This window comes from Sinohyriopsis cumingii, chromosome 11 (genome assembly GCF_028554795.1).
Source record: "Sinohyriopsis cumingii isolate HCF-2022 chromosome 11, ASM2855479v2, whole genome shotgun sequence".
Lineage (NCBI taxonomy): Eukaryota > Metazoa > Mollusca > Bivalvia > Unionida > Unionidae > Sinohyriopsis > Sinohyriopsis cumingii.
The window spans coordinates 59,585,740-59,612,066 of NC_142971.1; the positions used below are offsets into that span (position 1 = coordinate 59,585,740).

The window sequence follows — 26,327 nt, forward strand, 5'->3', positions numbered from 1 at the left end:
TGTCTGAATTATTTGTTGGAATGATAAAATGCTTATTGACTTTTAACTAAAATATATTATTATGGGATTATTGTGATTTCATTCAAAAGAGATTGGACAATGCCATTGTGATACATCAAGACTGTAGACAATTCAGCACATTTAAGGATATTGGTACATCAGCATGTTGAAGACCTGGTATTAATTCGGAACACTATTCTTTTGGACTTGTGATATAACTTTTTAGGATTATTTTGGATTTATTTCTCAGTACTGTATGGTGTTCTGAAGTTGTCATTTTACAACTTAGAAAGTTCCAATATTTTTTACGTTTTGCACAACTTGGTTTATTTTATAAAACCACGTATTCGATAAGTTTCAGCCGAAAATGACTGCAGCAAGCTTAGATACCCGCATTTGGAATAGTAGTATACTCTCTCTCTCTCTCTCTCTCCAACACCACCACCCCCGTTATGAAACACAGCTTCGATATAATTATATGTATACATATCGATCAAGCGAAACATCATACGATATTTCATTTACAATGAAACTCACATTTCCCACCAAGCACACCTTACAGTGTTACTATTTCTAACCAGACAGATTCATCCTGTGAAAAAACTCTCCATCATGATAAAATCCAGGTAGTAGTTGTAAAGGTCGATAGGGGGCCAAATTATAACTATATAGTCGCCATAGGTTCACATATTTATAGGTATGGGATCAAACAGGAATTTAACGTAGGAACATTTACGTGGTCAAAACGTTATGGAATCAACATTTACTTTGTCAAAATATTGAATGTGTTTTAAACGGGCATATAACAATTTATCGGGTCTGAGTTTATAATAAGTAATACCCCACTTATAATATCCAACATGCCGTGTATACTGACCAATACCCCATATTTGCTATCCAACACGCCGTGCAAAGAGACCAATACCCCATATTTGCTATGCAACACGCCGTGCATAGTGACCAATACCACATAGTTGCTACTCAATACGCTGTGTGTAGCGACGTATATCCATTTATCTTCCAGCCAAACTCCAAATTATATCACCAACACGCCGTGATATAACTAGTTCCCTGCATATACTATCTACCAAGACGTTTGCAGTTACTAATGCATATAATTACTATCCAAGACCTATGGTATAGCATCAACACGCCGTTTGTAGCGATAATCTGCCTTGGGCCTATATGCATATATCTGAGATTTATATATATAAAGATTTACATATACCTCGGTTCATGTTGGGGGCGTCAGTAAATTTGTATATAGTGTACAATCGAGGGAACCAACTCATAACACTTATATGGACGTGACTTAAAGTGGTACTATAATTCCGAAACGGTTCGGACTTTAGCAGAGACTGAAAAACATCCAGGAAATATATAATAAATTAATGACCTAGACTAAGAGTAGTACTAAAAATCAGAAGCTGTAAGAGACTTTAGAGGAAACTAAAAGCAATCGTAATAAAATATCCCAATAAATTGTTTTAGACTAATAATGGTACTAAAATTCCAAAGCTCATACGAACTTAAAAAGAGACTGAAAACTATCCAACAAAAATGTCTAAACTTTCGCTTGACCAAAGGTAGTGCTAAAATCCCAAAGCTCATACAGACTTTAGCAGAGACTGAAAACCATGTGAAAAAAGGTAAAACCTGTTGTGGCCTAGACTAAAATTAATACTAAAATTTCTAAACTGATACGGAATTTAGCGGAAATCACAAAGAATATCCAAATGTAAAACAAATTACTAGAATTTTACAAATAATCAGTATGTAAACTGTGACAAAGTTACATTTGTTATGACTGTAAAATAACAAACAAGGTATAATAATTTAACAAAGACTTAATATCCAGACAAATTTTAAAATTGCAAACTATTGTACAAAATGGAAAAAAATTAAAAGTTTAATACTTGTTTGAAAATTTTAAACGATATGCACAAAAATATACATTTCAGGCAGTTTTCAGTGACAGTTTTGGTCACTTCAAACGGCGTGAAATGTTAATTTTTTTTTACACTTTCTAATGTAAGAATGTGAAAGAGCATGTCTAAACAATTTTTTCTGTCTAGAATACGTGCCAGCCCCATTTTATTTCTAAAACAACATTTGATACATCACTGAAACATCAGCAAAACCAACGAAGAGAGGGGATAAGCGCTCGTCACTTTCACTTCATTTGCACACCAATACATTAAATATGAATGTATTTACAAGGATGACAACACGGTGGAATTAGACTAAACTTCCACTGATCCAGTAGAGGGATATTTGCCACTCTAAATTTCTGTGTTAAAGCAAATAAATAGCCACTATGTTCACAAACCACCCTTCTATTTTATAATCGTTTCTACAATAATCACGCTGAAAACAAGCCATTCAAGGTTCTAAGGGAAATCTAAGACTGTGCTGATGACGAAAATGCACACAATATTGTCAACACGCGTTGCAATCTAGTATTTGTAATCACACACTGAGTACAGATATAATTTCTCCTCATAAAGCCGATAATATCATCGTCCAGAGAATATGATCCATACGAATCCAAATATTCCATACTGTGGTCAGTGGGAAGGTCACCTATCACTGGATTCCAATAAACCATGTAGAAACTGAGTTAAAAGGTGATAAAGTTCTCATGTATGTTTTCACATGTAAGGATAAGTCACCAATTCACACTTGACGCTTTGCTTGAAAATAACTGTCAAGTACGTCCATACTCTTTTGCAAATAACGTTCGAAGCATTTCGTTTCCAAGGAAGTAAAATGGAGGCAAAGAAATGGTCACGCAAGTCTTTACACGACTCTTTCAAAATCCTTTCTGAGACGAGAGTTGATGCCTCTTACACATAAAATACCAACTGTTCTTCTCGATTTGTTATCCAATATATATCGTGCAGTTTCTGATTAAGATGCTCGATTTCACAGCAACGACAAAAGTTTCTGGTCAGTTGTGGGATTTTAAATTCCGAGCAAATCAGGATACCAAGAGTTGTTCTTGTTTTGGCTACCTTGAAATTATGAGTGTGTTTTTGTCTTGTTCACTTTTGGTCTGTGACTGTTGTTGTTCTCTTCGGCCGAGATGGAGATCATAGGTTGGTGTTGCATTTGTATTTCTAACAGTATAGAATCAGTTCTCTCAAACCGCTGATATCTAGAATATTGTCAAATTTTGCATAAAAGATGGCGTTAGCTGTGTTCGCTATAATGTATACACAAAAATGAACAATGTATATTTGCATCACTTAGATGATTAAAGTATAGGATTTATTCAGTTATGAATAATGTATGATCCTTTCACCAAAATGTAATCAAAGTAAAAATATGGGAGTTGTAACATAAATATGAATAATGTATGTTTCATCAAACATGTAAGATGTATGCATTATCGATTTTCGCTCATATAGTGATATCAAATTATTGATTTTCACTCATATAGTGATATCAAATTATTGATTTCATTCATATAGTGATATCAGATTATTGATTTCATTCATATAGTGATGTCAGATTATTAATTTCATTCATATAGTGATATTAAATGTTTTACGTGTTTAGGCTCGAATAAACAGTAACACAAGAATGAGTGAAAACAACAAACTTTGAACAATATAACAAGTAATTTATTTCCCTGGAAAAATACTGTAAAAATGAAAAATCCAAAAATAATACAAGATTAATCCATGAATAAAATTTTTGAAGTCATAATATTTAAATGTTCTAATGATTCCAAGTTCGAGTCCCGATGAAGAATCCAAGATGGAAGGCGATGACATATGCTGTAGCCTGTACTGTTTTGACGTCTACAGTTCCTTGTAGAAACATAATAATTACTCCTCCGGTCTTGGAAATCCAAATACAATTTTCAAGAAAGGTCATTATTCAAGAGTTCTGAATACAATAATATTTCCAGAGAAACGAATTAATCTTCTAGAGTCCAAATAGTCTAAAGAAAATTGAATATACATCTCAAAAACTCAAAATCCTCAATGCTGGTCACAACAGCAGAAAAAAACTTGACATCAAGTGTTCAAAACCCCTGGACTCTGAGATCTCTCTCTCTAAACATCACTATTAATACTAAGTATTTCGCAATTTTGGAAATGCAATTGCGAAATATATTGCGAAATAGAGGATGACCGGATCATGTTTACATGTAAATGTCACATAGCTCCTGTATGTCCTTGATAAGAACCAATCATTTTACTCCTAGAAAAAGTTGTTTACTTGACCCTCAATCAAGGCCAGGAACTATGTCAAAAATAGAAACAAGTGTTTCTATTATTATGTATCTAAGTTAAAACTCAAGTCAAACTGAATTTTCTGGAAAATATCAAATTCCTAGTAAACAAAATTACATTATATTGACATGTAATGAAAATAAAGACTCCAAAATCCACAATCAAATCAAAGCAAACAATACTTAAATCAAATATAAATTAAATCAAATATATGTAACAAATTATTGATTTGTATCATAGTGATATTAAGCTATTGATTTCATTCATATAGCGATATCAAATTATTGATTTCATTCATATAGTGATATTGAATAATATCGATTAAAAACGGAACATATGTACCTGGAGGCGGCCAGTTATAGATCACCACGCACTTCCTGTTCCACAAGTCTCATCCAATGGTTAAGGAGCCGCCACGCACAGTCCGCCTCTCCTTGCCGCGAAGGATCCATCAAGGGCCCCTGATTCCCTACAAACCCGTTGGTCCCTCACTGCAAGTTAATCAATATTGTCCTCCGTGTCAACGTCACCACCTACCCCAGCATCCGGGTTTTAGGAAACGCCCGCAGAGGTCTATTACTCCCCATCAAAAACAGCTTCAAATATAATGACTGAGCCGTGTAGTACATGAGACACAGTTATATATTACGCATTAGCGCACGTGAACTGGCTTTCTTACACATTCCTGATATAATTTTTTTGCATTTTGATAAGAGAATGAAAACTTATTCTGCACGTACCCTGATGTAGCGACAATCCACGGCCAGAAAACTCGAGGCAATCGGGTTTCTCGTTGCAGGAACTTTGCGAGTGCTGCATTGGGAAAACATAACAGTGTTTTGAAATAAGTAAGGCTAAAAGAATTCACTCTGGAATAACCACGTTCGTGGCAACAGAACCCGAGTACATTTTCGTTCACACAATTCTCAAACAGAACTGTCTTTTATCGCTGCCATGGCTTAGAGTGAAATCAAAGTCCTACAATAAATATCCTCTGCATATTCGTCGGACGCAATTATGTGGTTACTGATGGTTCCCACTTGCCCTGTGACTTCAGAGTCCAGTAATATCTCAAGTAATTTTAATTGGCAACGTTTTTTTCTTTCTTTCCAAAGCGTATGGCCATCACGGGTGAATTCTATCTTGGACAAAACAACAATAGATTATACAAGTATTTTCGCAACCATATCAAATTGAAAGGAGAACTAAATTGGATATTTGTATGTTTTGATCTCGTTGAGTACAACTTGTAAAGAAATTCAGCTGTTTAGTGTCTGAGAACCATACCTTTCAAAGTGGATTCTGCCGTAGCAGCATTTAATATGAAGGAGAATGCATTTGTAGATCGTCGTTATTTTCGTCTCAGTAAATCGTATTTTGACAGTGTGAATATTTGTTTAAAAAAGAGATCTTGGACAAAATAATGTATTTGCAAAGAAAGAGCAGCCGTGGAACTACACTTTCGAAAAAAATCTCCAGTGAATAATATGTGTCGAGAAGTCGCTCGAGAACGGAAGACACGGTTTGGGAGATAAATAAGCTTAGCGGATTGCATATTTTCAAAGAAGCAGCTTTGACGCAAATTCTTTCCAAAACGTACTCATCGACCAACAAAAAGAAGCCTTGAAACACGGAAAATGTGTTGATACATATAGGAAAAGACCTCCTGGAGCAACAGCTGCTTCGCTTGGCGCTCAGCATTAAGAGGTTAGTGTTAGGACTGGTCGGCCTTGTGTCAGGATTATGTGACTGGGTGGGACATCATACTACATGTCTGCGTCAGTGTTAGACATCACTATAAACTTCCACATTGCAGACATCGTAGCGATATGGCTGAAAAATTGTTAAAGCTACGTTGAAAATCCAAATCACACACACACACACACACACACACACACACCTCCTGGGGCGCAGAGACACCACTATAAATTCACTCCACATTTCTGCACAAAACATTACTTACTTCTCTACGCGAAAGCAAGAACAAAATAGAAAGAGGTGTTTGACATCCCTTTAGATCTCGTAGACACGATCTGAAAAAGAATAATTAAAGAAGAACTGCTGTCAGAGAATTAGACCTATCGGGTTACCAAGCAAAAAGAAAAATGATGCACAGATATTCCTGCGAGTGTTTCAAGTCCGAATTCAACCTGTTTGCCATGCCACCAATGATAATAATGGTGAAAGAATCCGAATTTGTAGAATCTCATCCTGTACCGTCTTTGACCACCTCAGCCCCTACAGGATTTGAAATCAAAGTACAAACCAGAAATCCCATCCGTATGATTAACACTTGCCTGTACCCGAATGTCAAAGTTTTCAAAACGGACAAAGAGGTGAACATTATGGCTATCTGTTTTCTTTGGCACAGAAACGTAGTGTGCATCGATGGCAAAATAAGGATGTGTTATGTCACTTAATGTATAGTCGTACTACACAACGCTTCAACCTTGCACGTACGTTCATTTTAGTGTTTTCGTATTTGTAAATGAAGAGGAATGGGGCTAGCTATATCATTCATCTTCAGTGGTTACTTTGATGTTTCTTTCGCTAAAATCTTTTATTTGGAAAAAGAATGTAAATTGTACATTTCCATTGGGTTTTTTTGGTGTATGTGGAAAAATTTGATTTACAAGTTTTTCCATCTTTTAGAATTTTCTTTTTAATATTCGTTGAATTCTGTATTTGTTTATGAATTTCATAATTACTTTTAAACCAGGCCAAACTTTTTTTTTTTACATTTTTGGGGATATTGTGCTTTAAAACCTTTGAGTTTAGGAATTTTAATATCACTTTTAATCTATATAAAATAAGTTTTTAAATACATTTTTATCGGAATTATGGTCTTTGTTAAAGTTCGTGACAGTTTCGGAAGTTTAATACAACTTTGTCCAGGCCAATGTTTTAAAAACCATTTTCTGGATATTTAATAGTCTTCGTTAAAGTCCGGTACTGTATGGAAATGTCAGTAGTCCTTTAGTCTCAACCATTTTAATACGATTTTCCGGATTTTATTTAGTCTCCACCAAATTCGTTATAGTCTTAAACATTTTAATGCTACTTTTAGCCCAGGCCAATTTATTGGGGTGGGATTACTTTTTTCTGGATATTTTTAATTTTATTCACATCCATATTAGTATAACTGCGAGTTGGTTCCTTCCACTGAAACAATTTATGACCCCAGTACAGTAAAAGCAAATTTGCTGACATCCCCAACATAATATGAGGTACATATAATGCTTCATATAAAAATCGAGGTTACAACACTGTGTGTTGATGGTATAACGTGGGGCTTGGCTAGTAGATGACTGGGTTTCGGTCACTACACACGACGTGTTGGATAGTGCATGTATCGTATTGGTCAAACTTTTTCGCTTTCACCCCATCAATTTTTCCCATGTAAAATTCCATTTTACCCCACACGTTGTTTGACCCTATAAATGTTTCCAGTTTTAAATTTAAGTTTGACCCCATAAATTGGTCACACATTAAATTCTTGTTTGACCCCATACTGGCCTCCACTTGTAAACCTGCGGGCGCCCGTATAATTCTGATTTGACATCCAGTTAGCTCATAAAACTACTTCCGCTTAGTTCTAGAACCTTTTTACGTACTTAATAATGGATTCCGCTAGATACCTCAAGTGGCTCACCATACTACTAATGAACAGACGTTTTATTACCCGATAAATTCATTTGTCACCTTAAAAAGGGCAATAAACGAAGTGATTTAAAAAAAAAACTCATAAAACTCTTACAGTTCAAGTTCGGCTGGTAGGCGGGCAGACTGAGACCGATGGCAGGGTTGAAGTGTACTACTCCGGCCGTGAGGACTTAGGGTGGGGTACAGTGTGCGATGACGACTGGGATGATCGTGATGCAGCCGTGGTGTGCAGAATGCTAGGTTTCAGGTAATCTATGCCACGAGTAGTAACACCAGTCTCTCTAAGGACTTGTTCCAAAACCGTTGGTAGAAAGTATCTTGGTATTGAATTAAAGAATCTGATTGTCAGATTTAACTGGCTTTGTATAAGATCAGCTCTTTGTCGAGTGTCTCTGTGAAAAATTAGCCAATGGAAATTTAAACATTTTCATACAAGTGACACATAAGTGTAACCTGATATGGGTAAGCTCCCTTTGCTGAGAGAGAAAATGGTCTGTTGATCAAGACTGCTGACCGATTATTGCTATGGAGACAAACTATGAGTATTGTGGGGCCAACTGCAAAGATATTTCCCTACAGCAAGTCGCAAGAGTAAGTCCTTTCTAGTAAATTCAAATTTCCAACGAACTGTTTGTAAATCTCGTCCATCATTACATAATTGCAATAGAATCCACAAAGAGAAAAGGAAACCTAAGGATAGAATTGAAAAGGAGCTCAAATATAAAAATACGTTCCCCCATCCTTTCCTTGTGGGGTAAACCTTTAAAGACTTTTAAAGATTCTATAATAATATACATATATTCCCCCCTTTGGATGTGCCTTTCAGGACTTTTATAAACACAGACATTCCCACGTAGGATGTACCATTTAGGACTATTAGAGATACAGACTACCCCTTGGGATGAATTTTATAGGACCATTCTACATACAGACATTATCCCTTGGGTTGTACCTTATAAGACTCGTATAGATACAGACGTGTCCCCATTGGGGTCTACCTTATAAGACTCGTATAGATATAGACGTGTCCCCATTGGAGTGTACCTTATAAGACTCGTATAGATACAGACGTGTCCCCATGGGGTGTACCTTATAAGACTCGTATAGATACAGACGTGTCCCCATTGGGGTGTACCTTATAAGAATCGTATAAATACAGACGTCTCCCAATTGGGGTCTACCTTATAAGACTAGATACAGACGTGTCCCTTTTGGAGTGTACCTTATAGGACTCGAATAGATACAGACGTGTCCCAACTGGGGTGTACCTTATAAGATTCGAATAGATACAGACGTGTCCCAATTGGGATGTATCTTCTAGGACAATTAGATATACAGACATTCCCTCTTGAGATGTACCTTGCAGGATTTTTATAGATACAGACATTCCTCCTTGAGATGTACCTTACATGATTTTTATATATACACACATTCCCCCTTGATATATACATTGCAGGGTTTTTACGTATGCAGACATTCACTCTTAGAATGTACCTTACATGCTTTTTATATATACAGACATTCCCCCTTGATATATACATTGCAGGATTTTTACATATACAGACATTCACTCTTAGAATGTACCTTACATGATTTTTACAGATACAAACATTCCCACTTGAGATGTACCTTATAAGACTCGTATAGATACAGACGTGTCCCCATTGGTACGTACCTTGTAGGACAATTACAGATACAGACATTCGCCCTGGAGATATACCTTACATGATTTTTTTTATAGATACACACATTCGCCATAGGGATGTACCTTATAGAACATTATAGATGCAGACATTCCCTCTTAGAATGTACCTTACATGACTTTTACATATACAGACGTCCCACTTGGAATGTACCCTACAGGACTTTTAAAGATCCAGATTTTCACCCTTAAGATGTCCCTTACAGGACTTTTAAAGATCCAGATTTTCACCCTTAAGATGTACCCTACATGACTTTTAAAGATCCAGATTTTCACCCTTAAGATGTACCCTACAGGACTTTTAAAGATCCAGATTTTCACCCTTCAGAAGTACCTTATAGGACTGTTATAGGTAAAGTTTAGCTTACCAACATTTTTATGATAGTTTTATATAACATTTTAAAAAATTACATTCTGTCAAAATAATTTTACCTTATATTGTCAGGGGACTTCATATATATTAGGAGCCAAGTATTAGTACATAATGTTGTGAAAGTTTTGACCCATCAAGTATCAAGCTTGTACCTGTGTTCTTTAGTAAATGTGTAAGCAGTGTAGTGGAGAAGTGTAAAAAGGTTCATATTTTGGAATAGCGATATTAAAACAAAGCATAAGATTATTACTCACTTGACCTGAGAAGAGGTCAAAGTCAGTTCATAGCAAAATATGTTATGCACCTTAACCCCAAATTTATACCGGAATGTTTCACGTCCGAAGGTCATTTTTTGACACCAATTGGTGCTCACAGGACAAATACATGCCCTTTGCCAAGGTGATAATTCTGGAAAACATCGTGTACTAAACAGCTTGATGCCATTCAAAATAGTTGTCATCCAAGCCTTTTTTAAAATAGATATTCTACTTCTCTTTAACCCACAAGTCTACTGGTGCGGTTTCCTAGTTTTTCTTCATATCCGATTATTGGTATTTCACTGTATGTATAGTGCAAAATAACTATAGAAGGTGTACATGTCTCATATTAATTTCAAGACCAACCCACACCTCAAACACGTAATTCACAAAATATCCAAAATATTAAACAATGATATATGAAAATGTCATATCATCGCCTAAAGATAAGTTACGAAACTATCCCTGCCACCTATAATGAGGACATGGACAAGTAAGTCTTGCAACTCCCAATGATGATAATATGGCAAACGTTTTCTCTGAGCCGAACTGCATACGTTATTGGATTAATTTCATACGTAATTGGATTAATATCATACGTAATTGTATTAAAATTTCATACGTAATTGGATTAATTTCATATGCGATTGGATTGATCTCATTTAGAGGGAAACAATCTTGGATTAAATTCATAGCTGTCGAAGCAAGCAATCTTGCTAATATGTTCCATTCTTTTCTCTGGTGTGTCATCACGAATGAGTCGTTGAATCTTAGTATTCATCAAAAATTTAATTTCATCTTCGTTTCCTGTTGGAATAATTAAAAACTTTTTCTACAGCATACCTTTATTTTGATTTAAATGTATCTTAAACAAAGAAATCTGAGACAACAATTCATGACTAAAAGTCTGAATATACCTTACCGTTCGTTTTAACACCCCTACCGATTTAAAAAACGAAAAGCATAAATGAGATAAAAGATGCTCAGTACTTAGTTCATTTATTGATTTATAATTTCAAACCTGAATGTGCCCAGGTGGGACCCTAATACCGTTATCGTCTGCACGTTTCAATCCAAACGGAAGTTTTCAGTGTAAAAGACGACCCTGTTCGCCAGTCATTTTCAGTTCCTGGACAGGTCCATTTTCAGCGAAAGGGTGTGACCACGACTGCACATGTATGCACATAGAAGGAATATACTATGCCGTCTGCTTCCGATATTTACAATGTCGAATCAAGCAATGGAAAGAATGACAACTACAATGTTGCCTTTCGTGTAGATTTAACAAGCGGTGTAATTTTTATGTACATGTCTGCAAAGGTATATAACTCTAAAACTCTCAACATTACGGTAATTTACGGAAATGCGGCAGTGACTAAATATGATGAACTTCGTCACAATGTTGTCTGAAGAAATCAACTCGACCATAGTGTACGCAACATGGCGACGTGTTAGTATGGAAAGATAGTTAATCATGAAAGGCACAGACAATGCCTGTGTTAGGGGCATCTGGTCAAGTTCAGGTTAGAAATTATAAATCAATGAATGAATTGACTAAGTTTTGTGCACTTTTTATCACATTAAAGACTTCCGCTATTGAAATCGGTAGGGGGTACAAGAAAAACAACGGGGAGGTATATTCAGACTAAATGAAAATGACATGAACAACTTGTCAAACCTACCTCATACACCGAGTGATTAAAAAAATCACCATTGCTGCTGCTGGTTATTATTATTATTATTATTGATCTTTGTGTCTAATGTTTACCAGTGGCGGTAGAACAACTCCTAAGGGAGTTTATGGTACGGGTGTGGGAAGCATCCTTCTGGATGATTTGCAATGTCAAGGTACGGAGAGGTCTTTGGTGGAATGTGGGCATTTCAAGCCGGGTGACAATAACTGTGGACACGAGGAAGACGCTGGTGTAATATGTGAACCACTTTTAACGTCAACTGATAGAAGTAAGTGTAATAATGTAATAATGTAAAATCCGCTCTGTGTACATGATATCACTATATTAATCCTGTAAGTGTAATAATGTAATAATGTAAAATCCGCTCTGTGTACATGATATCACTATATTAATCCTATAAGTGTAATAATGTAATAATGTAAAATCCGCTCTTTGTACATGATATCACTATATTAATCCTTTATCAACAGGTCCGGATCAGGTCAAGTTTTGGGGGAAGGGGGTCCAATGTTTCAAAAGGGCCATGACTATCCTTTAAAGGGCACAAAAGTCTGTCTCTATTTACTCAAGATGTGCATAATACCCAATAAATCTGCGCAAGAATAAAACGATGGTCAAAATGCGAATTGACTGTGACCCCCCCCCCCCCCGCCTTTCCCCACACTCTGGCCCTGATTACGTAAGCTATTGCGCCAATTTTCATAATACTGTGATGTGGTCAAAATGTACTTATCACAGAACCACACAATCTTGGCTCTATCCACGTTTTCCGAAACAAACAGGACTGACACCCTTTCTCTTCTGATCATGTGATATGCATATTGCTGATATTAATGGTGGGGATTTACGCGTTGCTTTTATTTTATACCATTCAACATTCCACAGCAGAATCTGTGGTGGCTTGTGTATTAGCAATGTGCCAACATTCTTTAACTGGATCACGTTAATAAAATCCAAGAATATATCCTTAATTAAAATTTCACTAAAAATTCAAGTCTGTATTTCCGATATTTTTATTTTTGAAGAGCACTTTGTGAACCTGGCATTTCATGGGGAATTTCCAAAGTTCTAGACTCGGATTGAGATAAACATGCTTACAAAACCAAAAGCAATGATTCAGGTCATGTTGAAAATGAACTTGATTTTGGACAAGGTCAAGTCCAACATACAATTATCCATGGTATATAATGAAAATAAAAAACCTAACAAACAAACAATGCAAATTAAATACACACAAAACCATATGAATTAGCCAAGCCACCAACCAAAGGTAAAGAGTGGTTCATTCAAATAGTAGGTTTTTGTTTTCAAGATATGGTTATCAGTTGTAATTCGGCCCGACTCATAACAAGACCGCTAGCTGGATGAATTTAAATAATCTTTGTAGGTAGATATATTTTAATCCAAACGACATGAGGCGAGAGTCTCGTGAAAGCTGGATCATTCAGTTTGACAACACTTGCAGCTCCACGCATGAGCGGTAACAGCTCCCTGTTGTTAATTACTGCTATGTAGAAATTACCGACAATACTTGCCGTTAGCGTGAACGAGAAGGAACGGAACCATAAGGTGATACTATCTGCTATCAGGAAATCACTTACAATACTTGCTGGTAGTATGTGTGAGAGGGAATAGAAGCCTCTGTTTTAGTGGCTGCTATCTAGAGACTCACCTACAATACTTGCTGGTAGTATGCGTGAGACGGAATAGAGCCCTCTGATGATAGTTACTACTAGCTAGACATATTGTGTTCGTCAGTAGCGACCTGTAGCCAGCTGACGCACAATACAGTTGACATCACTTCTTGACGCACAATACGACTGACATCACTTCTTGACGCACGGTACGACTGAGATCACTTCTTGACGCACGGTACGACTAACATCACTTCTCGACGCACAGTACGACTGACACAAAATGTTGACGCACATTACGATTGACATCACTTCTTGACTCAATACGAATGACATCACTTCTTTACGCACAATACGACTGACATCAATTCTTGACGCACAGTACGAGCAGCAGAGGGGGTGAACAGCCTATAATTGGTTCACTCTCCGTTTCGCAAAATAAGCCTTCCTCGAAAATCGCAAAAAAAAAATCGCGATTACACAACCCTGTCAACGAACTTAATAAACTCTAATTAACTCATCCTATCGCGAAAAATCGCAGGAAAAGTCAGCGATCGCGTCGATGCCAAGTTTGAGGCTGTTCAGCCATTATCCAAAAATTGTATCAGGCCCTACTCGGTTTCGTGCTCGAGGGTCATGTAAGTTTATTGTTATAAATCCATGCGGGGTTAACTGAGCCTGACTAAATAAATTTCTAAATTTATTTATGTCCATATCACCGCTACACCAGGTCTGATGAATATTTCGTAACGAGTGGGTGTCAACTCCGTTAAACACAGCAAGAATATTACAATTATCCCTGATCACTTTAGGAATTTGTGTATACCGCTGGGTTACATAAATCACATCTGTGTTTTTATGTCTACCTCTGGAAAATATCTGAGCAGGGTTTGCCTGTTTGTCCAGCATTACATCATCGTATACGACTAAATTGTTAATAAACCTATCAATATCATCAATACTTGGCGCTTCATCGATATCAGTGATAAATTCAACGACATCGTCTCCGTTTAACGATTTTGCATTTTCATTAAAATCCTTAAGTACATCATAGCACCGCTGGTCATCTACAGACGAAGCAATCAGGTACAACTTATCCCACCTGAGCCATCTCATTATCAAATTAAATAACAGTTGCGTCTTACCACTTCCAGATGGACCTATGATAATCATACGGACAGAATTTGGCAGCGCTGCATGATGCTTGACCGGCTCTTGTTTTCTTGTCGCTGGGAAATCAATTACATTCATGTTATAGAAATACAATAAATAATATGGATTTATATTGTGTGAAATGCAGGGCGCGTACCCCAACAAGTGCACTAACAACTATTACAACAAAAAATAACAGATCAGCAGTTACAGGTAAGTGTGAACGATGTGGTACAAAGAAATTTAAATTTATTCCCGCACAGCCAAATAGTATTAAAAAAAACAACGAGGAGGTGATATTGCAGCAAAATTAACAAAGTTACCCGGGACTTCGTGGGCTAAATACACAGGAGAAAAACATCTCCCAGGATATAATTACTGTGGCCCTGGAACCAGACTTGATATCAGACTTGATAATCAAGATCAACCAAGACCTGGTGAATATCCAATAAACGCTATTGATAAAGCGTGTCATGCTCACGATGTAGCTTATAAAAGTAAAAATCTACAAGATAGGCATATCGCAGATGTGAAATTAATTCATGCGCTAAATTCCATTACAAATAAATCTTTCAAAGAATCACTAGCAAATTGGTTAGTAAGATCTGCAATGAAGGGTAAACTAGTGCTAGGCGCTGATAATTAATCAACCGATTATTATTATAATGGAATCGATTTATTATTCTCCAAGGAGGATATTGGAAAGGTAGAGCAGCAATTAGTAAACTCGCCTAAGCAGCAGGTGTCGAACGTTCTACTGCTGAAGCGTGGTTAGCACGACAGGCAATATGGCAAATTTACCACCGCCTAAACGAATTCACTTTGCACATTTTGATGTCAGCGTTCCTAATGAAGTTCATCAGGCTGATATTTTATTTTTACCACATGATACCATTAAAATACGAAGATGTCAAATAACATACAAGTACGCCCTAACTGTCGCTGATGTTGCAAGTACATTCAAAGAAGCAGAGCCGTTGTCAACTAAAACAGCAACTGAGGTAGCTTCTGCGTTTAAACGAATTTATCAACGTGGTAGTCTACGATGGCTACAGCTACTACAAGTTGATCCTGGCAAAGAATTTCAGGGTGCAGTATCATCTTTAATGAAAAATCATAATGTCGAAATCAGACGAGAACATACTGCAATTCATCGTGATCAGGCAATTGTTGAACGATTTAATCGAACACTTGCTGAGCGGTTATTTGGATATCAATACGCGAAGGAATTCATTCAAGACAAAAGGTCTCGCGAATGGGTTGCAAGATTACCAAGTGTGATAGTTGCGCTAAATAATGAAATAACTCGAACAACTGCGTTGAAACCCGTTAATGCAATCACAAGCGCGCGTATAACTCGACAGAGCATGCCAATTAATCGACGATATCACCACAGTACACCAATTTGTCGAGCTCATGTGGATACCGTCGCACATTGGAATCTCTGGCAACGAAACAGCAGGCAAAGTTGCACAAACCAAACTAGGAGATCAAAACTCTATCAAGCTTAACTATAGCTCTACAGAAGCACTAAGCTTCGCACAAACATATATAAACCAAAAATGGCAAGATTTTTGGAACTCCTCCACAAAAGGTAAAAAGAACCATGAAACCCAAAACACCGTAGATATGAACATACAGCTACCCAAGGGTACCTATTTAGAACAGAAACAGGATAATAACTGGAAAAACTAAACTAGCAAGCAGTTTTGGAAGGTTTATAGGACCCAAACCAGCAACCATTAACTGCTTTAACTACCACACCACCGAAGATCTACACCACGTATTCAATATATGCCCAAAATATCTACCCGCTAGGAAAATATTTATCAAAAACCAAAAAGAGATTGGATCACCACACACATACCCAGAGTTAATTATGGACTTTAATAAAAATAAACAATCAGCATATAAAGATATAAATGAATTCATAGACTCAGCAGGACTTAGGAACAAAATATAATTACTGTCCCCACAAAACCAAAAGACCCAGTAACTAGCTAAATAAATTTAGAAGCCCCCACATAAAAACCCATAACATATAATTCAATTTTATAAAAATATTAATAAATAATTCACTTACGAAGCACCTATTAAAAACTAAGGAAACCGCAAAATCGGATGTCCTAGATGCCCTTAACGAACCGAGTAATCAGCTAGGACTCCGGTCCTAGATGTCCTTAACGAACCGTGTAATCTGCTAGGACTCCGGTCTCTTGCTAAATAAAGTATAAATAACATTCAATCTCTAAAAACATTAATAAATAAATAACTTAAAGAGGCAATATCTAAAAACTTATAAATAACATAACGTAGGAAGCACACCCTAAACACCTCGACTAGTAATACCATAATAACCTTGAAAATCTCTCTTCATACATGATTTCTACTAAAAACCTCTATAAACAGCATAGAACACCCCCAGGGGCGGATTAAGGCTCACTGGTGCCCTAAGCACTGACAAATCTTGGTGCCCCCCTCCTTTCCACGTACACCCGGGAAGATAACCCTAGGGAGCACCATGATCAAGAAACAGAACATTATGATCAATTTGCACTAGTTTTATCAAATTTTTTTTTACAAATCTTCATTCGTTTTTTTTTTTTTTCACCCTTTTCTCAACTTTGCGGTGCCCCCTTTGGCCCTGGTGCCCTAAGCACGTGCTTAGTCTGCTTAATGGTTAATACGCCCCTGAACACCCCCCTTTTTAGAACATTTTGAAGAAAAGAAAAAAAAATAAAAATAAAAAAATAAAAATAAAAATAAAAAAAATGAACAAAACAAAAAACACTAGGGAAATGCAACAAGAAACCAGCGATGTGAAACAACCAGGACCGTTCCCGAGCTCTCCTTCCCACTAATGACAGCCAACCATTCAACTGTAAGGGACCTTTATGGACCCACAGATTGAGGCCAAACTATCAGGGTTCCTTGAACCCATAAAAGCCTGGGGGAGGTGGCACCATTCCTTTCCCCAGGATCAACTAGCAGGCTGCGGTGCAGTCAGAAAAAAGTGGCACATGCACAATTGTGCGCACGCCACTATAATTAAACTCAACAACAACAACAAGCGCGTATAAACAATACAACGACGTGATTTTTCAGCACAGCCAGTATTAGGTAATGTAAGATATTTATATGAACCTGGTGAACTTTGAAGGTGGTAAAAAAGAGCGATTGATCCTGTCTGGAGTATTACCGCACACAAAATTTCCAGTGTGGTAAGATCTACTGGTAGACTTGCAATCTACAAATTATATTCAACTGCTCCTCAGCGCGGATTTACACGTGAACAATTACACTGGACAACAAATTTTTACAAAAGTCATGTTACTGAAATAAAATTAGTCAATTCTTATCAATTTTTATGTGCTGAACACGAATATGACAGTCAAATTGCAAAATTGGCTCTAGTTTTTTTGTAATCTGCAAGAAATTAATGTTTACATAACGAAATGCATTCCAATAGTAAAAGGTCAACTGTAATAGCCTACCTATAAAAAATCAAGTCATTGACTACATCTTAGATTTCTTCGCCTGTCTCTTGTACAGCTGTTCGGGAGCATCTCTGAGGAGTGTCCAGCAGTAGTCAGCCAGCATTCTAGTGGACCATTTTCCCTGGTATCTTTGTTCCATTGTTGCGATATCTTGATGAAAACGTTCGCTGTGTTCATCACTAACAATACCACAGTTGCTAGGAAAGAAATCCAAATGGGAATGAAGGAAGTGAATCTTTAGAGACATATTGCAGCCAAGTTTCTTATACTTCATCAACATGTCTTCTACTAGTTCCTTATAGTTTTCTGCCCTAACGTTTCCGAGGAAGTTTGTAGAAACTAGGCGAAAAGCATTCCATGCTTGTTTCGCGTCACCTTCCAGCAAGTTGTTGAACCGGTCATCTTTGAAAAGCTCTCGAATCTGAGGACCCACAAAAACTCCCTCTTTAATCTTTGCTTCGCTGAGTCGAGGGAATTTTTCATGCAGGTATCGGAATGCTGGCAAAGTCCGGTCAATGGCTTTCACGAAGTTCTTCATCAAACCTAGTTTGATGTGAAGGGGTGGTAGCAAGATTTTCTGAGCCTCAACCAGAGCTGGGTGTTGGATATTCTTCTCTCCAATGGCTACATTCTGCCTGTGAGTCCATTCCTTCCTCATGTAGTGCATTTCCCTTGCTCGGCTATCCCACTCGCATAAGAAACACATGTATTTTGTATATCCTTGCTGCAGTCCCATTAAAAGGGCAACTACCTTCAAATCACCACAGAGGTGCCAGCTGTACTTGTTATACTCAATGGAATTCAGTAGCTGCCTTAAGTTATCGTATGTCTCTTTCATGTGGACAGCATACGCTACTGGAATAGATGGAAGAATGTTTCCATTGTGCAAAAGCACAGCCTTGAGACTCAGTTTCGAAGAGTCCACAAATAGTCTCCATTCTTGTGGGTCATGAGTGATTTTTAAAGCATTCATGAGGCCCTCAATATTGGAACAGAATATCAGATTACTTTCCTTTCTGAAGAAAGGCTCCAATTGCTGGTGGCGCTTTCGATATGCAGTAATTGTGACATCTTCTTCTAGAAGATTCCATTGTTGGAGTCTTGATCCTAACAATTCTGCCTTGTTCTTTGATAAGTCCAAATCACAAATCAGGTCATTTAGTTCTTCCTGTGTTATTCTGTGTGGGGTTGATGATGCACCACAGTGAAAATCTGGATCACTGCATGCTGATGGACCAGGAGAAGAACAGGTCGACTCACCTTTGTCTTCGTCAGATGAATCAAGAGAATATTCTGCTGGAGGTTCTGGAATAGGAAGTCCCTCACCATGTGGAACTGGTCTCAATGCAGACGGAATGTTTGGGTAGACTATTCTCGACTTCTTTCGCTTCGTTATTCCGCCGGAAAGAGGAGGAACCAAGCAGAAGTAACAGTCATTTAGGTGGTTGCTTGGCTCTCTCCACACCATTGGGACTGCAAACGGCATTGATGACCTTTTGCAATTCAACCACTGTGAAAGCTGTGTTGTACATGTAGCACAGCATATATGCGGAGCCCAAGGCTTGTCTTGGTCACCAACCTTGCATCCGAAGTAAAGATGATATGCCTTCTTCACTTGAGAATTGATACTTTTCTTCTGGTTGGCAAATGTCACTTCCCCACAAATATAGCAAAAATTGTCCGCGGTATTAACACACTTTCGAGGCATTACTGTTCTTTATTGTACGTAAATGGATAAAATGATAAGTTTTATGTAACAGTAGCTTGAACTGTCTCGCACAACGTCTAAAATATTTTAAATGCTGAACCTATCTGATTGGGCTTTATATAGTACACTGCTTACGTCAGCTTCAGCAGCCGCCTGGCATTAGTATAATAGGCCTACACATGTATAGTACACTGCTGACGTCAACTTACTTCAGCAGCCGCATGGCATTAGTATTGCATTGCATCAGAAAATGATGCAATCAACTGTGGATGATGTGAGCATGATGGTATTATGCAATGTTACATCATTATTCCGGATGTTGCTGCAGTCCTACTGGAGAAATTTACACAGTGAAACATAGAAAATGAGGTATATGAATATCTTCAAAACGAGAGCCAATACAAATTTTTCACGGTTATATTCGTGTTCGGCACACCAAAATACTACAGATTAGGGCCTTTTTAAGTCAGTAATGATTTCACTGTTGACCAGTGTTACAAGTAATTCCCGAAGACACTCAATTACCACCGCGATCATTTAACTAGCACCAAGGGTGCCAGCACCCCTACGTCGATTACATTCAAGAGAGGTCAGCATCACATTTTCTCGTGTATGACCGCGACAGTTATCTTTTCTCTCTACGGTAAATTGTCTTGGATTATTACTCGAGTACTGTCATAAAATTATATAATTACAGCTCGCACAGTGACTATTCTGCTGATGTTTTAGCGCGTTGATAAATGCAGCGTCAAGATCAAAATCGCGTTCATTTTTTTTTGTCACTTTGTTTATAACCGGCTAATTTTTTTTTACTATATCGTTGTCAATATCATCATTGATCACTGGCGCGTCCATGACAATTTTTCGCAGTTGAGATATTTTTCTAACTCAAGATACTGCCAAATAAACTAAGTTTGACCATTCGATACGATCATCAACAATCCAAACAACTGTATCAGTAATAGTTAATCCTTGAGATGAATGTATCGTCATTGCATATCCTAGCGTCCACGGAGATTTATCCAACGATAATGCATTCTCGACAACATTGACATCAACTAAAACAATATCATTTAATACGAGATTTTGTTTCTCGGTTTGTCCCGGTATGTCAACGTCGATATTCTGTCGCCGTGTATCAGTAGTTGTACTGTTAGCACTGAGAATTTTTCTTTATGCGCTTCAAACAACTTCCGTTGAAGTGTATCCCTAACTATCTTTCTACTTGCCACTATCAAATCGTTTGGTCTCCACCTTTCCCAAAAGTCGTTCAAAGAAGTTTCTGGAATTATTTTATGCGCTATTTCACATTGAATTTTGTTCGGTTGTAATCTGATTAATTGTTTAAATTCTCTTAATTCTGCATCAAGTGATCTATGATCAGCGGTTATTTCTTCATAGTAATCTACAAAATCCTTTAGCCAATGAAGTGGAGATGGTCCAACAAACGGAGGTGGTTGACCGTGATCGCCGCACATTATCACAGCTGCATTCTTTAACAATAACCAATCGAGAAACAGTTTTAATATATCTAGCGACACTGTGCAGACCTCATCCCAAATGATGATACCAGGAACATATTTCTCTCCCATTCGATCAGGAGTCCATGCCTGATAAGTACAAGAATTGACTCATTGTTTCATTTCTCGTGCAAGTCTATGTGTTGGTGTTAGCACAATCACATCATCTGAATTCTGTCGAAATAATTCAATAACTTGTGTTGTCTTACCACAACCTCCCGGTCCGCTTAAATAAACGGTTTTGTGTCTAGATACTGGATCATACACGGATGGCTCCGACGATAATTCTGATATCTGATCGCTGCGATAATTATTTTTAATCGTAACACCAGCGGATTCACAATAATTATGTAACATTTCTTGTTTTATTCTCCACGAACTCCATGATGCATTATGATCAGTAAACCGAGTCAGTAATTCTATATACTTGCTTTCGATATAAAATGAGTCCGTGGCAACTCTGACTGCGGTGCGAGGAAATCTGTCTGTCATCGATAATAGGTTTATAGACACATAAGTGAGCATTGAATATCTTAAATGAGTATGGTGGCCCTATACAGTTTCGCATTTTGCATAGGGTTTGGAATTTAAAGAAAAAGAATGTCCCCGGCTTTCCTCACTGGTTATACTGGCTATTTAAAAAAGACCTTGTATATCTTAGGTATAATGCAAAGAACCTTTAATTCCCTTTATTTTGGTGCATGATTGATGGGTGTACTATGGGTTATAGAGTATACAGCTTGGCCTTACTTCAAATGTGCACCTTTCAAAAAAGTGCTAGCTCTACTTGGTCATTTTCACTTCCTGAACTTCAGAGGTCAATTGTATAAAAAAGAACCGATAACTTTTTTTACATTTTATATATTTGGTAATTCATTCATTGCACTTTCAGAAGCTGCTATTGTCTAGTCAGGCAAAATTCATTTTCCCTATTTTAATAGCTGCTATGTATAGTGTACTTTAGACTAATTCAGACTGATTTTTTAACACAAGGGAGCAGTCATTTTAGTTAGCAGTGTGCTTAAATCATGTAAAATTTCCAAAAGTACAATATCCAAAAGAAATATCATCCACATTACATTAATGTAGCATAGAGGTATTCAAACATTCTCTCCACTGTGCATGTTTTAAATGCGAACTACTTCACCTTACATACGTCACTCTCTCAAAAGTACATATTATCTGGTGAGCGCCACCTATACTGAGGAGATTCTCCATTGATAAAACTAACAAAAGTACCCAACCGTGTTCCGTCAGATAAGTAAGCGTCTTCCCGATTACAAAATATATTTTTCGCTGCTGCATCAGCGACCACGAATTCATATTCGGCGGGATCCATAATCAATCTTGCACAATGCCGTTGATGATCATATGCACCACCCTGAGTAAATTTACCGATTATTTTCCTACCAAGATCCTTTGCGGTTTTTTCACTGTTGCTGAGTTTAATCTTCAGAATATTATGAGCATCATTAACGATGACATCAATAAGAATATTTGGACATTCCTGCTTATATTCTTCAATAACCTCATTAAGACTGATACGTTGTGGTGTTGGCAACCAAACTTCGGTCTGCTTCCGATATGATATAATTGCCTCGCTGACCGTCAACGATATTAATATTTTGCTGTCAAGCATATATCTTAATAACACTGGTGGCACCCAGAGTTTTTCCGAGAAGTGTCTACCACACCAAACATAACAAACTGGATAAAGATCCTTGGCGAATTCGAATGATACAACACGAGCAAATCCAGTTAGATCAAAATCAGGTAACGGTCCATTTACTGCTACTCTCGTCATCTCGTGTGTGGAATGTCCAAACCGCGCAAAATATCTATGACATTCTCCCTTGCCTAGAAAACTCCCCGGATAACACGCGATCATGTCAACGGATATCATATCGTCACGATCATACCTAATATTCCACAAACCGCCATGCCTCTATTCGACACAACAAGCTTGAACATCCTCGAGAAATCGAGTTCGTGTTGGTTTCCACGAATTTTTCTCTCTGGCAAAATGAGCCGCGACTGACGGAACTGTAAAACAATTACTCAGTAATTGGTTAATGTTTTCTGTTGAAAATCTTACCGCGAGTTTTCTCATTGTTTCGTTAAGAGATTCTCGACGATATAAATCGCCGTTGGGTCTTACAAATTGATCACATTCTTCATCAGAACTTTTAAATAACCACACTGACACAGGATCGTTTCAACTTATCTGTCTAATAAAATCAAACCTATTTTCTGAGAGGTAAAATCTTACAGTAAGATTCCGTGGAAGTAGTGTTACTGCGCTAGTCTACGCGTGTGCATTGTGATCAATAATTTCAACTGGTGTCCCTTTTCCTTTGTTCTTTGATTCATATAAAATCTCTCCGGTTAACGTTTCATTGGAAATTTTAATTTACTTGATAACTCGGCAACATCATTTATTGTAGCTCCGGTATCCTTGACCGATTCAGCCCATTTGTTTATTTTTTCACGTCGCTAATTAGTTAACCCATTTCCACGCTTCGCATTTGTAAAATGCTCAATTACTCGTTCGGCTACACAATTCAACCTTGAAAATCCCATTGGTGCAAGATCATCGATGTTGGGTTTATCATTTAGCTCATAAATTCCATAAACTACCGCGGTCACGGGATACGCTCGAGCATAATATGGTCTGTCAATACCACTCAGTGTTCCAGGCTTGGAATTTTTACTTAACAGAACGGTTTTTCCATTAGCAAGGACAGGGTCACGTTTGTCACGAATAATCCACGTAGCGGAATTTGCTAGCACAATAAGCTTTATTCTGATAAAAATATTTCTGATCGTTGATATAATCGATAATCGTTTTCGCCCGCGTATCGTTCATTGTAGCATCAATAACTTCGTCCACACCTTTGTCGATAACTTTGTCCTTGACAGAGTCATCGCGTACAATTTTGAATGTAGACCATGTGTGAGATGCTCCATCATCACGAAATTCTTTTTTAGCATCCCTGATAATATTAATCAGATCAGTCGGAGCTCGCCCCCGCAGGTCAGGGGTTAGTCTGTCAAGATCGAATCTGGAAGTTTTCCAAGGCTTGATTGTGGATAATCTCTCAAACTCTTCCGTATTTTATTTCAGACAAGTATTTAAATAAAAATATTATATATACGATGACTCAGATAAGAAATCAGTGCAAATGGCTGATGATAGGGTCTGCAACTCCTTGTAACAAATCCTGCGTAAACGAATTCTGCGGTCAACATTTGCAAAGTGTACGACAAGGAAGTCTTGGTCCACAACCGTGTTTAAGATGTGGTGTTGGAGTTAGAAGAAAAACACAGCTGTGTGCGCATTGTGGTGGTAAGAGACATAGAGAATTGAAGCGGTATTATGACAAAAAAAAAAATAATAACCCTGTCATTAAAGTTATAAGAACCCCCAGAAGACTATATAGCAAGATTTGAAGATAAGTTATAATTTAAACAAATAATATTATATATAACGGAGCAAAAAGAATTTGTCCCACATCCCATCATCAAGAATCATGAAGCATCTCGTGATGGTACAATCAGACACTGTCAGCGGAAAAAAAACAGTCGGTGTTGTTAATAATGCTGGTTATCTAGCGTTCACCGCTGGGAAAAAGAAGTATTACAATCTTAGGTTCATATTCGAGGTTTTTACGGGGAGATCAAAGACGGTCTTGTGATCGATCATATTGATGGACAAAAACTTAATAATAATTTATCTAACTTGCAAGCTGTCACGCAGAGCGACAATTCTGCACGTGGGAATACCGGTAGATGTAAAAAGTTCCTAGAGTCGTTAAATCTGTCAATATTGAAACCGGCGAAGAGATAATATTTCAGTCAATGAACGCGGCTGGCAAGTATTTTGGTATTAACCGGCGTTCAGTCCAATGTGTTGCAGATAAAATAACCAGATCATCGTTTTCATACCTGTATGAAAACTGGATTTCATTCTCTTATGTCCCAACAATGTTAGATACAGATAACGGAGATAACTCTGCCGCGATTGTGTAAACAAATTGATAGAGTTCTCTCCGCTGACTTTCAGAAGATTGCACAATGCACACCATTTCCTATTTTATAGGTATCATATATTATCCAGAAAATAAATAAATCTGACATGTTAAGTAGAACTAAATTCAAGTTGTATTATTTTCTTGCAATCCAAAAGTAACTGTTTCTAAAACATATGTTTCGTGACGCATTGGTGATTAACCGTCTCCTAGTTTCTCAATGTAAAGGTAAATAATTCTCTGTCCTTGATTTCAGAATACCTGTACGGGTTAACACGGAAGTAAAATATATACAGTTACTTCCCGTAGATAAAATCAAGGAATGTCAACACGGGCAGGTGTAATCGTTTATCTAAGATAAAGAATATTTTTTCACAGACAGTATACTTGTTTTGCTGAATCCGTCTGGTTTTCTGGTTTATCTATATTTTTTCTACGATTATATTAAGAAAAAAAGAAATGCAAAAACAGCAAAAAAGCCACGCCCATCGCGTGAGCTATCTTTGAATTTCCAAGTATCAGTCAGCTTATATACTATACGACCACATTTTCTTATTGGGGTTTTCGCGAAACTCAACAGATAAACACATCTTCCCCCCATGTTCACTCTTGGCGGGTGCCTTTTGCACCATACAGGGGTTGATTTTGGGGGAGGGTGTGCAAAATCTGTTGAGCGCAGAAAATGACCCCGTGTCCGTCTTTACCGTCCTCTACATGTTGTGCCGTCCTTTTTGTAAATAATGTAAATACTATGTGTTGTGCCGTCCTTGTTGTAAATAATGTAAATACTATGTGTCGTGCCGTCCATTCCCGTCAAACCTACTAGAATGTCATAAGGCAATCTAGGAGAGGTAC

The 26,327-nt window shown here is 37.4% G+C and overlaps 1 protein-coding gene across 2 annotated transcripts in view; it reads left to right on the forward strand.

Moving 5' to 3' along the window:
* Positions 1-26,327, forward strand: part of LOC149788527 (scavenger receptor cysteine-rich domain-containing protein DMBT1-like) — a 122,656-nt gene that overhangs the window by 26,544 nt on the left and 69,785 nt on the right. For both annotated transcript variants that reach the window (XM_089974541.1, XM_089974542.1), the window contains exons 6-7: positions 8,004-8,154; positions 12,011-12,201. In XM_089974541.1, coding sequence (XP_089830667.1) covers positions 8,004-8,154; positions 12,011-12,201 — 342 coding nt within the window. The remainder of the gene's footprint in view (positions 1-8,003; positions 8,155-12,010; positions 12,202-26,327) is intronic.